We start from the raw sequence: 14,864 nt of genomic DNA, 5'->3' as shown, positions 1-14,864 counted from the left end.
TCCTCTGACCCCTTGATATTTGAGCAGGGACCTGAAGGAAGGGAGGGAGGGGGCTCCGGGGAGATTTGGGAGAGTCCCCAAATCTACTCAGGTACAGGCCCTGAGGGGAGAGCATGCTGGGCCGTCCCAAGAGCCAGTGTGGCTGGGAGGCAGCACAGGGGAGGGGAGAGGGGATGGGGTGGGACTTTGGAGGCCACCCTAAGGACTACCCGGCCGTGCCCCACTGCCCAGAGAACTCTGAATGCTCTGGTTTCCGTCTTCAGTGGGCTCCCGACACCCCCAAACTTGATGAGCTTCTCAGTTACATACTTGCCCAGCACCCAGCCTTCTATGTGGGTCACGTCTGTCTCCCCGACTCCATTGCTGGCTGTCTGAGGACAAGGACGCCATCTGTCCTGCTCACTGCTGTATCCCGGGTTCCTAGGAGGAAGCCCGGGACACAGAAGGTGCTCGGTAAATATTTGCTGGGTGGTGACTGGGTGAAAGCAGCCTGCTCTGTTCCTCTGGGCTTTCGCTTCTATTTTCTGCCCAGTCTGAAGGGCTCCAAGCTGAAGGCGGACGCCAGGCCGGGGACAACTCACTGCCCCTTCCCTCCCAGAACCCGGTCCCTGTTCCCGTCGCCTTCAGGCCCTGGCCCGGACCTGCTCCAGGCCTGAGAGGCCCCAGGAGGCCTGAAGTAGTTGCCCTCAGACTCTGCAGACACCCCTTCCCCCACTCAGAACATCTGTCGAGTTTGCAGTTCAAGAGTAATTCTGTGTGCCCTCTCCCTACTCCGTCCGTTTCTGAGACAAGACAGCCACCCAGTGGTAATTTTTCTAGGCTTTTGTTTATTTTATAGCAATTGTCATGATTAGAGAAGTAAATAACACATTTAAAAACCTTCTCAGGGCCAAAGGATGCCGGAATATTTACAAACACATGGTGGGGGGGGGTGGCAAGACATGAGGGGCTGGGATTCCGCCCAGGCCCTGAGCCAGGCTTGGATGTTGATGCTAGCCACCAGGACTGTCCCACCGGCCACAGCACGGGCTCAGGGAGCAGTGGCAGCCGTGGGGCTCTGCTCAGTGGGGCTCTAGCTAACCTGCGGCCCCGCCTCCTGCCCAGGGGGCTCCCCACACCCCACAGGCCAGCTCAGAGGGGCCTCTGGGAAGCACCGAAGGACAGGGGCAGTATGGAGGCACAGGGGCTATGACAGAGACCGGGGATGACCCAGCCTGCCCGGGATGGGACGGACACGCTCACACACACACATACACACACACACACACCTTCACAGAAGAATCGCCAGGGGAAGATCTTTTGTGTGTTTTTCATCTTCTAAGTCTGCGTGTCTACGGTGTTATTAATTTTTTGCTATTTGTTTCTTCGACAGTGACATAAACTGAGGTAAACATCTGTGACCAACACCTCTCCTAAGGGGCGAGGGGTCCCAACCCAACTAGCAGGTGGCAGCACAGGGCCCCAGTGGCCACGGAGCAGGCCGGGCTTCTTCGGCCCTGCTCCTGCGTGGGGCCATCGCTGCCCCTCTCTGTGCCTCCGCAAACAGGGGCTGGGCTACATAACTACGGTCCCCTTCCCGAGTCTAACATTCTAGATACTACGACGAGGGAGAAACTCCCAAAGAGGATCTTAACAGAGAAAGAGAGAGAGAGAGAGAGGGCACACGGCGAGGGACATCTACTTGGAATCTTGCTTCCTTGTTATTGCAGGAGAGACGGGGTGTCGAGAGGCCTAAGGCAAAAGGAGAAGTCGCGGCTGGGAGAGAGAGGTGGCCCGGATGGGCTCCAGGTGGGCCAGGGGCAGTGACGGGGGGCCTTCTCTGAAACTTGGCCCGTGGTGGGAGGAGGGTTTGCTACTTACCTGGCGTGTGGAGGGCCCCAGTGCCCACTGGAGAGATGGGTCTCGAGGAGGGCGGGCGCACCGAGGAGAGCGGGGCCAGGCCCTGGGGCAACCGCAGTTTGTAAACTGGACCCAGGCAGGGCAGGGGGACCTATAGCCCTTTTGCGCGATGGGAATGAGGGATGAGTGGAGAGGTGGGGGCTCCAGGCCAGAGGGTGGTCAGGCCCTCCCTGGCCAGCCCGGCTCATCGGAGAGCCCCCCCAGATGGCCTAGAACCCCAGTGGGACCCTGGCAGGTGCGGCCCGGGCTGGTAGACGGGACACGGTCAGGCAGAAGGAGCAGCCTCACCCCTGTAGAGGTTATTGCGGGGTCCCAGGCCTCCAGAGATGGCAGGGGTCATGGGGGAACACTGGGTGAGCTGGGGTGCCTGTTTTGCTGCCTGGGGGCTGGAACCAGCCCGCAGGTGCCTCCCTGCCAGATTCCCTGAGGGGCGGGTGAAGCACAGGCCTGGACGCCCTCTGGCAGCTGCCTGGGGAGGGTCCTGGGGCAGAGTGGTCTCCAGAGGCGTCTGGATGCAATCACCGAACACACAGGACTGCACGCGTACACGTCCACTCTACTCACACACCGCACGCACGCCTACTCACACACACTCACCCCCCTCCTGTTTCCACGGACCCCCCTTCTCTCGCCCACAGCGGCATACTCCAGGACCGGGAACCTGGGGGACGCGGGGATGGGGGCAACCCCAGGCTGACATGCTGGTCCCCGGCAGAAACCCGGGGGTATTCCTGGCACGAATCACCTCGCCGCCTGCCAGCAGCCCAGGCCACCGGGTCTGGGCTCGGGGAGCCAGGACCTAGGATCTGGGGCTCCCGGGCCTGGGCAGGTGCGGCCAGCAGGGGGAGCTGGGCCGGCCCTAGGCGCGGCGCTCACTCCCTTCGCCTTAGGGATGCGGTGGGGGGCGGGGGGAGGAGGGCAGCTGAGGCCCCGCCCCGGCAGCCCGTCAGTCACGAGGGAGTGGGACGCTCGCTGGGGAGGAGGGGGAGGGCTTCGAGAGCGCCACCTCTCAGGGGCTGTGCGGCTCCAGGCCAGTTGCCCTCCTCCTGTGCTCAGTGTCCTCATCCGGGGAACAGGTTGTGTGGGAGTCACTAGATTCTTCGGGTCCGTGCCTGTACACACACACTTTTGCAGCATCCAGACATTTGCTACATTTTGCCGAGGGCTTTTGGCCTCTTCCCTCCAGCCTCCCGGGAAAGGGGCAGGACGCAGGTGAGCAACGCCCCTGCCCCCAGCTCATCGCCTCCCCCCCACCCCCACCCCGCCCGCAGCCAGTGTCCGGGGGCCCTACTCCCCTTCTCTGCCCCAACACTTCAGTCCCCTTATGTGCCCGGGGGCGTGGTGGCGCAGGGTAGGGTGGCCAGGAGGGCAGGACCAGGGGTGGGACTGCGGGACGATCTGCCAGGGGGTGCAAAGGGCCAGGAGCAACTAGGCAGGGTTCCAGGGTTCGGGGCGGTGTGGGGGAGTCTGCCCGCAAGCTCCCTTGCTCCTGGTGTCGGGGGACGGGGGAGGGGGCGCCTCTGAATCCTCGGGTCTGTGGGGCTCGGCTCCTGTGGGCCAAGTCCCTGCCCCACAGGCGGGGCGAGAGGTCTCTCGGTGGCTATCTCGGCGGCCCGCCGCGGACCCGGCGCCTGGGCCCGCCGTCCCGCCTAGCCTACCGCTACTCCCTCCTGCCGCCGCGGGGGCTGGTCGGATCTGCCGCGGCCGCCGCCAAGCCCCCCCGTTTTGGCGCGGGCCCGGGGCGGCTCCCGGCGGCCCGGCCTGGTGCGAGCGCGGCGCCCCGGCCCGAGGGCGGCGGGGGCGGCTCAGACGCAGATCTCGATGGCCGTGGCCAGCACCACCTGCCCTTTGCTCTTGTCCGGGCGGCCGTCGGTCCTGCCGGGGGGGCCCGGGGGCGCCAGGCCGGCCTCGGGCACGGGCACGGGCACCGGCACGGGCACGGGCACGGGCACGGGCACGGGCGCGGGCCCGACGGCGGGGGGCGCGGGCCGGGAGCCGCTGCCGCTCTCGGTCAGCACCGTCCGCTTGAGCGGCCCGGGCGCCTCGAGGCGCAGCGGCCCGGCGGCGGGCGGGCGGTCCCGGCGGGCTTGCGCGCGCGGTGCGAGGGCCGGCGCCGCAGCTCGGACGTGAGCTCGTGCTTGAGGAAGCGGAAGACCTCCTTGGCCGGCCCGCGGCGCTCGGGCTCCAGGGCCAGCAGGCGCTGGAACATGCGCAGCGCGGGCTCGGTGAAGCGGCGCCACTGCGACGGCAGCCCGGGCAGGCGGCCCCGCTGCCAGCGCACGAACTCCTCGAAGAAGGCGTCCGCGCCCGACGCCGCCTCCCACGGGAAGTTGCCGGTGAGCACGCAGAAGATGAGCACGCCGAAGGCCCACACGTCCACGCCCGTGTCCACCGCGAAGCCGTCGGCGCGGCCGGCCTGGCACACCTCGGGCGCCGTGTACGGGATGGTGCCGCTGACCCGCTTCACGCGGCAGCCCACGCGGCGCGTCATGCCGAAGTCGGCCAGCTTCACGCGGCGGCACTCGCGGTCGAACAGCAGCACGTTCTCGGGCTTGATGTCGCGGTGCACCAGCTGCCGCCCGTGCATGAAGTCCAGCGCCAGCCCCAGCTGCTGCACGCAGCGCTTCACCGTGTCCTCGGGGAGTCCCACCTGGCGGGCCGGGGGTGGGGGTGGGGTGGGGTGGGGGGAGCCGCGCTCAGGGATGGCCACCCCGCCGGGCCCTGCCAGGCCCCTCCCGCCGACCAGTGCCCACGGCCGCCCGCCCCCCCCCCCCCCCCCCGCCAGGCCCCGCCGGCCTCGCCCCGAGCTCCCGGTCGCCTTCCCCGGGCTGCCGCCTGGGCCATGCCTCTCCCCTCCCCCACCTCACCGGGGCACCTCCTCCTCTCTCTCTGGCCCAGTCACTCTCATCCCGCACACCCCCCCCCCCCCCAATGCAGCCACAGACCCGGGCCTGAGCGCCCACGGTGGGCCGGGTGCCCGTCCCGCGCCGTCTCAACCCCTCACAGCTGCTGTTACGCCCACTTCCCTTATAGGGACATGAGGCTCTGAGAGGCCTTGCCACTCACCCCCTGAGCGCCAGAGCAGATTCATACCTGGCACCACCAGACGCAGAGCCGGGAGCCTGGGATTTTCTGCGCACTCCCTCCCACTCCAGGGCACCCCCTCTGGGAAGCCTCTGGTGGCCCCGCGGCCTCCTCTCCCCTCTCGTGCCCCCACTGTTCCTACGCAGCATCAGACAAGGCTGCGGAGGAGGGTGGTGTTGGACTTCATCCCAGGCCCCTGGCCGCTGCCTTCCCAGAGCCTGGCTCAGTCTGTCATCTGGCTTATTTCGCAGTGTCTGTTCCCCCCGGGAGGCGCGCAAGCCTTTATTCCTAGTGTATCCCCGGCCCTCCGGTGGCTGACGTACAGAAGGGGCTCAGTAAATGCTTGTTGGCTAAATAAGTGGTCTGACTGCCCCCCGCCCCCCTCCTACTCTCCCCCTGCGGGGGTGGGAAGACATCTCCCCTCTCCCTGGGCCGCCACACCCAGTACCTGAGGAGGAATGATGTCGAACAGGTCCCCGGCGGGTGCGTACTCTTGGGCGAAGACGTAGCAGTCCTCGGTCTCAAAAACCACGTCAAAGACCTTGATGATGAAGGGGCTGGAGGAGAGGCTGCTGGTGATGCTCACCTCCCGCAGGAAGTTCTTCAGCTTGGTCTTGTTCTTGTTCACAAACTTCAGCGCCATTTTCGTGCCTGACGGGGCAGGAGCCACAGTGGTGAAGGCTCCTGTCCCCGCGCTCCCGCGCATGACGTTCCCAGGCCTGCCCGCACAGCCCGTCCCCGCCACGGGGCAGCGTGTGTCTGTCCTCCTCTTACTGGTAGCAAACTGAGACCCGGGGAGGGGAAAGGACTGGCCAAAGGCCAGGCAGCGAGTCGGGGGTCAGGCCGGGTCTCCTGCCCCAGCCTGCCGGCTTCGGTGAGGATGGCCTGCTGCTTCCTCCACTCTCCCCTCTCCTTCCTGACGTACAGGATCCTCCTTCACGTCTCGGTCTCCCCCCACGCTAGAACGTAGCCCCCTGAGCGCGGGAATCTGTCTCGCTCTTGCTGTATCTCCAGTGCCTACAACAGTGTGGCGCACAGTAGGTGCTCCACACATGTTTGTTACGTGGCTAAGGAGGAGTTAGACACTGAGAGGGGAGGGTCTGCAAGGCATAGGTCCCTGACTCTGCACTTGGGCAGCCATCTGTACCCACTGAGGGTGCAAAGCCGTGTGACGCACCCGTGTCCACAGGGCCCTTACCTGTCACAGGGCCCTCTCTTCACCTCGCACTCACAACCCGCGCCTCATAATGACCCTGGGAGGTGGGCCAGCCCTAATGCTATCCTATTTTTAACAGAGGAGGAAACCTACGTACAGAGAGGTTAAGTCACTTGCCCAAGGTCACACAGAGAGCAAGTGGCAAAGGTCAGGCAACCCCATGTCCAGTGTTGCTCCCGCCGCTGTCAGTGGGCACAGAGCCCCCGCCCCCCGCCCCAGGTGTGTGCAGCTGTGGGAGCTCACGAAGTCCCCATCCCTGACTGGCTGCACGGGCACCGCTGTGAGGCTGTGCTGTGGGGAAGGCATCATGCTCGCGGGGAAGTGAGAAGATTCTGGAGCTGACTTCTGGGGTCTTGCCCTGGCTCACAGCCTCTACAGCTGCATGAACTTAGCTGAGCGATGGGTCTCTGGGTCTCTGTGTCTTCATCTGAGAAATGGAGATGGCCACAGTGACCTCCCAGGGACATCTCCCACCCCTCCTGAAGCGTGGCGCCGTTTCCAAGGACGCACCCTCGGGCTCTGTCCGCTCCGCTGGGGTCAACTACCCCCGATGGGCCAGTGATTCCGCAAACACCACTGCCGGCCCTGACTTCTCTCCTGAGCTCCCGATGTCCCGGGGTCATGCCCTTGGCCCCAAAGCAGCCCACCCTCCGGTCTGGGCCCCGGGCCTCGTCTCAGGTCTCCCTGGGCCGCTCAGGCTACATCTCTCCACCTGGACCACGAGCTCTGTCTGCCTGCTGACCCCTCGGCTCCGGAAGCGAACACCCACGAGCCCCAGGCAAGTCCCCCCGCCCCCCGCCCCCCAGCCTTCACACCCGCCACCGGCAGATGCTCACCCGTGCCCTTGTAGGCCACCAGGTCGACCTTCCCATAGGTGCCCTTGCCCAGCTCCCGGACGAGTTCGTAGTGCTTGGTGACATCGCTAGCGGCCAGCGTGCGGAGGGTCAGTGCCTGCATATCTTCAGTGAGGAGTGGCACGCCTGCCCCCAGCCCAGGGGCGGTCCCCGGCCCACAGCAGGGCAGGGAGCGGGGTGGCTCGGGCTCCGGGCAGCCCACGCTCATCTTCTCCCTGTTGTGGGGGGCGCAGCACCAAATGTGACATCAAGCCAGGGCCCCCTGGCCCAGCCACCCGCTCCTTCCCCGGTACCTCGGGTCCCCGGATGCCAGGCTCAAGATGACCACAAGGGGGCGACGAGCATCTATCCCCTTTCCCCAAGGCTTCAGGGCCAGGCCTGAGCCACACTCCCTGGAGACACGGTCCCTGCCCCCGCAGTCCCCACTCGGGTACCACTGGCCCGTCTGTCTCAGGCTGTCATCCGGACACAGCCTCAGACAAGGCACACGTGTTTACGTCACACAAAGACACTCCGTGTACCAAGTTCACACGGCCGCTCCTGTCGGCAAATACTGATCACCACCTGCTGTTCGCCAGGGGCCTGCTGCTCAGAGCCCTGGGCCCGCATCACTAAACCAACAGGTAAGAATCCCACCCTCCCGGGACTTAGGTTTTGGGGAGGAGACGGGCGATAAACATAGTGAACGCGTGAATTACACATTATGCTACAAGGTGTTAAGGGCTTTTGAGAATGTAAGGCGGGGGGGGGGGGGGGGGAAGGTGCGGTCTCAGGGCAGGGGTCACGGTAGCAAATTCCTCAGCCAAGCAGGCGCAGACAGAACTCTGGCGGGGTGGTGCAGATGTTCCCCCCCCCCCCCCCGCTCCCCCAACAGCCTTACGCCCCTCCCCCTCCCCCAGACAACACAACCCTGCTCAGGCGTACGCGGCTACAGGTGGCGTCCCGGGCCCCACCTCCCTCCCACACCCGCTCCGCCCCAGACCCAAGGCAGAGCCCAGGCCCACGGAGACCCAACCCTCCCCTGCCTCACCCTCCACATTCACAGCCTGACTGACCCCTTCGGTATCCGCACAAGCTGCACCCACACGTCAGAGGCACCGAGTTTGTCCCCAGACGGTGTTGGGGGGGGCAGGGAGCTGCTTCGGGGAGAGTCCGGCGGGGTGGGGGGGCCGGGTGAGAGTGAACGCCCACCTGGGGCCTGCATTTCTTGTCTGTCAAGTTGGCGGTGGGGGTGCTGGGAGCGAAGCTTCCAGGAGCAGGTGCGCACGTGTCTGTGCGTGTACCCGCAGGAGAGGCCGGCACCGAATCCTCCATAAGCTGAGCCCCGGGAGCCTGCCTCCTGGCGCACCTCCCCTTAGTCCCTCCTACCTCCCATCCCAGGTGACTCACCCCACACTTCCCCCAGCCCCCACCCCTGCAAGACAGCCCGGGGGTCTTGGATAGCCGACCTGGAGCTAGCCACCCGGCTTTGAATCCAGCTCTGTCACCTGCTAGCTGCATGGCCTTGGGCAAGTTACTTCAGCCTCCCATGCCTCAATTTTCCATCTAGAAAAAGGACGCATTAGTGCCTTTTCTCTACGGGCTGCTCAGCCGTGGAGCGCTTGGTGCCTGGCACACGTAAGGGCTCTGTAAGTGCCCCGGAGTGGTGTCGTGCGTCCTGCGTCCCCTCCAGCTGAGCCGGCCACAGGCTGCTCTCGGGAGCCCCTCGTCCTCACCCCGGCCCAGCCGCTCCCCTTCCAGGCCCAAACCCTCTTCTCCTCCTCTGCCTTCCCCTTCCCTCTTGGCACGACCCAGCCTCCCACTTCACACGGAGAGGAGGAACATCAGGAGGGAACTTCCTGGCCTCCCACGTCCTCCGGCTGGCTGGGGGAGCAGGGGGCCCTCCGCCCCTCCTCCGATTTGGCTCCTGCCCCCTCTACTTCCTCAGGATCCTGCTCCCCCACTCAGCCCCCTTCCCCTCCATTCATGAGCAAGCCCTACTCCATAGAAGCTTCCCCCGCTGTAGGCACTGCCCTTCCTTCCCTAATCCCTTTGGTCTGAACCGATGCCAGGAGTCTGTCTGAAACGCCACACGAATGCCCTCAGTCTGCAGCCTGGATTAGCCCATTGCATAGACCCCCACGGGGGAGGGATGGTGCCAGGCCCACGGACACAGGGTCCTGCTGCCCCTACCTCTGCCAAGCTCCTTGTGCTGAACCCGACTGGGCCGCGGCACCTGTCACCCGGTCTCTGTGCGGTCCCAGCTCCAGCCAGACGGCGCCCTGTTACTGTAGCCGCCGACTAGGCTAAAGTGGGCGGCATCTCCCCGTGGTGGTCTTTCCTTGCCTTCAGGGCTAGAGGGGGTCACTGGTCCCAACCTCTGCCAAATATCCCTCCCTGCCCCCCACCTCCCCGTGGGGAGAATTCCGAGTGAGGAAACCCAGGCGATCCGCTTTGAGGCAGCAGGGAGGGGTGAGGCTGTCTCTGGGTGAGCGTCCTCAGGCCCCCAGGGGGTCCGATGAGTACACACCCTTTTTGCCTTGAACTCTTCCCCCTGCCGGCCAGTGAGACGCTGGGCTGCTCTGCTGACCTACTTCTCTTGATGATTGTGGACTCCCCGAGGGCTGCTGCGCTGGGCAAGGCCATGGGCGTGCAGGCACATATACGCACCCGTGGGCAACGCTCCCGCTTTGGGCTTTGGCCCTGCCAGTCCTTTGGGGCTGTTTCTACGTCCTCTGGGAGGTTGACCGACTGGCAGCTGCAAGTTGCTAGAAGCTCTTTCTCCCCCTGTCCCCTCCTCCCTCACCCGGGGGCTGTGGGGTACATGGCTCATCCCTGCTGCTTTGGCCGCCGAGTTGCACTGCGCAGGCAGCTGTCTGGGTCTGGGGTGCAGCCACAGTGGGGCGGGTCTGGGTCCCACATTTGCCCCCTGCACTTCGGTTTAGCCCTTGCTTTGACCACCACCCTGCACTGCGTCTCTGTGGCTTCAGTGCCTCTCTCGAGTCTCCTCTGCCAGTCCCGCTGCCCGCCTTGATCTCCCCCTGCCCACAGCCAATCTTCTCTTTATCCTCAGACCCCACTCTTCCAGGAAGGCTTCTCTGCTGCCCCGGGTGCCGGGTCCTGCCTCTGCTGAGTCCCAGGATTCACATAGGGTCTGTGTGGCTCTCTCTGAGGGTTCCTGTTGAAGATCTTGGGGTGGTCTCCACTCCGTCCCCTGTCTGTCCCCATCAACAGGCCAAGAGCTCTCCGGGGGTAGTGGCTACTTTCTCCCAACCTTTCTTAGTTCCTAGGGCCCAGTTTTGGGGGTCCCCACTACTGGCCCCTCCCTCCTTCACAACCTCCCTCTCCCTTCAGGCCTGTTCTCTGCCAGCCGTCAGCAGGCAACAAGGAATTAATCCACACAGCCCTCCCCGTCGCTGCGTCATAGCCCCAGGTACACACCGCCTCTGACCCAGTTATGATGCATGTGACTTAAGAGGCACAGTGGGGAGTGAAAGAAACAGCATGGGCCTTGGGGCTCAGCAGGCTTGCCCTTGATCCTGCCCTGCGCCACTTTTTAGGTGGGTGACCTTGAGCGAGTCACTTGTCTGGGGAAAATAACAACAATGGCAATAGCAAGGAACTAACGCTGAAATGGGGCTTACTACCTGCCGGGCCCTGGACTCAGGATGAGCTCATCTTATCTTCCCAATTCAACGGGTAGGTGTCATCATCACCCCCATTTTAGGGCTGAGGAGAACGAGGCACAGAGAGCCTGAATAACTCGTCCAAGGTCATGCAGCTCGCGTTGGGACTGGCTCCAAAGCCGGTGCTCTGAACCACTGTTTCCCCAAGTCAGAATGGTAGAGCATCTCATCCGGATGCCTTGGTATCCAAGTGGGGAAACCAAGGCCCAGGAGAGAGCAAAGCCTGAGCCGAAGACGCCCACGCATTCGCTCAGCTCCTGCTGGGAGGTGACCGAGTGGCAGGCACTGTCCAGGCGCTTCACGGGTATTAACTCACAGCAGTAGGTAGACCGGCAACTTCCTTCAGGCGGGGACTCCAGGCCAGAGAGTAAACTAAGACACATCCGCCTCCCCGAGTGGTCGAGGGCACATACACCTGGCATCGGTGGGAACTTGACCTGAAACTATTTTGCCTTCATCACCATTGCCTCCGCTTGAAGGAGCGGCTGTGGACTCGGTGGCTGTGAACTTTCCAGCAGCGGGCGGTGGAGGCCCCTGGCTGGCCCCCTGTTCCTCCCATGTAGCCGGCCCTACCGTCCACAGTTCAGCCGACTGTGCCATGCCGGGGGACCTCACGTGCCTTGCACCTCAAGTGTGTGTGTCCTCGCTGGCCCCGAGGGAGGCCCTTGGTTTCCGGTCTGTGTGGCTGAAGGCAGGTGGGTGTCACCCAGCCTTCCCGGCAGCAGTTGTGGCTCTGGCCCTGTGGGCTGGGTCTTCCGCCACACGCCGGGAGGGCTTCCCAAGCAAGAAACAAGACCGAACCGCCTACCACTTCCTGTTGGCAGGTGGCTTGAGCTGGGTGCCTCTCTTACGAAAACCATACCCAATGCACAACCCAACTCAGAGCTACTTTGGAGCCTGCCTTCCCTACCCTCCCCCCCCACATGCATACACACAGTGCCAGCTTGGCAAAATGTCACTTACGGAGTCCTCATAAGAACCCTGGGAAGAAGGGCAAGATGCTCCCTCTGTTTTTTTTTTTTTTCTTAAAAACACAGCTATATTAGTACACACCACAAAATTTACCGGTAGTAGGCGTACGATTCAGTGATTTTAGCAAACGTCCGTTGCCGCAGTCAAGTGCTGCTTTCTGTGTTATAGATGAAGAACCTAGGAGGTTGGTGATTTACTATGGTTCTGGAAAAGACAGCCACTGTCCACCAAAACTTTGTGTTCCCTCTTTTATAATACAGAGCTGCTGCTGGAGGGTGGCTGTCGGCAGGGTACTGCATTTCCTGCCTGCCTTGCATCCGGATGTGGCCATGTGACCAGTTTTCCCCAATGGAACGCGAGCAGCGATGATAGATGTGACTGTCTTTTAGGACTGGGAGGAGTTTCTCCATTCTCTCATCGGTCCTAAAAGACAGTGGAACTACAAGATAGGAAGGAGGAGCCTGGGTGCCTGGCTGTAGGTCTCCTGGCCAAGAGGATCACCCACTCTGCATTTTATGGGAGCCAGGAGTGAACGGCTATTGTGTTAGGCTGCTGAGATACAGGGGCTTGCTTGTTACAGCGGCTAGCACTACTCTAATCCAAGGATTATGTAGCAAGGAGGCCAAAAAGGTATGATTTGAACCTCGGTTTGTCCACTTGCCTGGAGGATGGCCAGTCTCAAAAGAGAGGGGGGCCTGCGCTTACCCTGTCTCCTGGGAGGATAATAATACTGGCAAATGTTTATTGAGTGTTTCCATATGTCGGGTGCTGTGCTGACCACGATGGATTCAATCATTTAACAGTTACAAGCCTGGGCAGCAGGTTCTCCTATCATTACCCCATTTTACAGAAAGGACTACTGATACACTGGTGGGCTAACTAATTCGGGTTTGAACTCAGGCGTCAGGCTTCAGGTCCCGTGCTCTCATGCACCGCGCCCTCTGAGGCTCCCGAAGGTAAACCCAAGCAAACAGCAACCTAAAATGAGACCGTTGTTACAGTCCCAACAGGGAGGACATGTGTTCTCCATCACTGGGGGAGAGAAGCAGAGAGTGGGGAGTTGGGGGCGGGAGGTGAGGTTGGACCAAGTGATATCAGCCAGGCCTTTCTTACTCTCACTCGGGGGGGGGGTTGTCTAAGATTCTCTGTCCCCATAGTACAGGCAAACCCCAAGAGTATCCTTAACAAAGCTCTGGCCTAGAAGGATTCCATCCGCAGACGATTATTGCTGGGTGGGTCACCTCCTTGAGTTCGTCTTATTAAAAGCCGTGTGAAAAAAGCAGCCGTAAGGCATTATTTCAGGTACCGAGTGGGGACAGGGAGCCTGCTTCACTCTACTTCTATGTAAAGCGAGGGGGTGGAGGCTCATTCCCCAAGCCTCCATGCCGAGCCAGCTCCCGATACCCCCTGGCCCCCTTATCTGCCTCCAGGCTTCTGCCTCTGAGGCCTCCTTGTCCGTGTCAGACCCACCCCTTGTCTTGCTTAGGAATTTTCAGTGGCTTCTTAAGTCGGCCTGTGGTGCTTTTTTCCTGCTCAGCATGAATTTCCCTTTCTTCAGGGAACGGCCCCTCTCTCGGGCCACGTGGTTCAGTAAGGCGGTCTCCATCTTGGCTTAGGGGCAGGCCTGACCTGGGCCTAGCTGGCCAGCACATCCATCCCACCTGCCAGGTCATGTGACCGGTTCACAGATGAACCTGTGACCAAAGGTGGCCCACTGGGATCTAGCCCTAGGACTCTGGCTGCAGCTGTCAGGAAAGGGATGCCTCCTGATCCCCTGGGATGCGAAGCTGGAGGACCCGGGTCTGGAGGGGCTGGGGGGCCAGCTTTGCCACCATGCGGGGAGCGCCTGCCTGAGAATGAAGCAACAGAGAAGAAAAGCAGAGCTGTAAGGTGGAGAGGTTTCTGATGACTCGGGACACCTGGATCCAGGCATGGCTAAAGGCAGTTATACTCCTGACCGTTTGTTTCATGCATCGATACATTTCCTTTCTGGCTTGAGCCACTGTGAGTTGAGTTTACGTAACTTGCAACCTTAAGATTCCAGATAAGTATACCCGCTCGGGCCCGGGCACCGCGTAGGGTGCTGGCACGGGGCGAGTAGGTTAGATAGAGTGAAGCATCAGGTAGAAGGTGTGAACCTACACTTCAGGAAGGCAGATAAAGTAAGGAGTCAGGTGACCAGAAGTCCGAAAAGCCAACGTCAGCACTCCAGCATTTCCAAGCAGGGCATGGCAGTGGGGGTCAGGGTGGGTTCCTGGAGGAGGTGACACACAAATGGGCTTTGAAGGGGGCTGACAATCCAGCAAGAAACCCAAGAGCTCCTTGAAAGCAAGCCTCATGCTTTAGTCACCTTGGTGTTCCTAGCACTTAGCCAGGGTGTGACAAATGGCAGGTGAGTAACGCTTTCCGTGTTGGGCAAGTTGTAAATTTGTGTCTCTTGGCTTTTCTGAACGTGACCTTGCAGGCACAGTTATTTCCTCGGGGGCTTGTGTGAGGTAGCATTGGCCCCGTTTTAGCGATGCAGAGACTGATGGCCAGAAAAGAACGGTGATTTGCTCAAAATCGCACAGAAAGTCAGTGGCGGGGCGGCACTAGAGGCCAAGGTGCAGGGTGAGGTGTGCTCTCCCCCCAACAGCCAGGGCCCCAAGCTCAGCAGAGATGGGTGTGGCTGGGAGTGCCACCGGTGTGGACAGAGTGGCGGGAGGTACGAGGATAACGGTGATAGCGGCACAGGGGAAAGTGATATAACTGCTAACACTAAGGATCCCTGTTGTGTGCCAAGGGCCTCACAAAAATTAACTCGTCTAAGCCTCCCAACATCCTACGACACAGGGACTATACTTCACCCCAACTTACAGATGAGAAAACTGAGGCCCAGAGCAGTCATGTTACTTGATCAAGATCATCTGGTCAATGGCAGAGCTGGGATTCAAATCCAGGCATTATCGCTCCAGTGTCCGAAAGCCTAACCACTGTTTCACTGACCCTAAATTGATATAGTACAGATTATCACTCATATTCTCAGTATGCCAATGCTTTGCATTGCTGCTGTCATCCAATCTTCACAGCAACCCCATTTTACAGATCGGGACACTGAGGCTCAGAGGGGGTCAGTAGCCTGCCTAAGGCCACTCAGCCGGTAAATTGCAGAGACCAGGACTGAACACTAAAGTT

At 61.7% G+C, this 14,864-nt stretch overlaps 1 protein-coding gene across 1 annotated transcript; it reads right to left on the bottom strand.

Annotated features, from left to right (window-relative positions):
* Positions 1 to 807: 807 nt before the first annotated feature.
* SBK1 (SH3 domain binding kinase 1) lies at positions 808 to 12,109 on the bottom strand. The gene is given in 5 exon segments (XM_030300545.1): positions 808 to 3,979; positions 3,982 to 4,549; positions 5,432 to 5,634; positions 7,036 to 7,268; positions 11,035 to 12,109. Coding segments are annotated over 4 exon segments (1,272 nt in total). The 5' UTR covers positions 7,262 to 7,268; positions 11,035 to 12,109; the 3' UTR covers positions 808 to 3,704.
* Between the last annotated feature and the right edge of the window lie 2,755 nt (positions 12,110 to 14,864).

Source organism: Lynx canadensis, chromosome E3 (assembly GCF_007474595.2).
Source record: "Lynx canadensis isolate LIC74 chromosome E3, mLynCan4.pri.v2, whole genome shotgun sequence".
Taxonomy (NCBI): Eukaryota; Metazoa; Chordata; class Mammalia; order Carnivora; family Felidae; genus Lynx; species Lynx canadensis.
The sequence above is the reverse complement of the archived record's forward strand: the minus strand, read 5'-3'. Positions and strand labels throughout refer to the sequence as shown.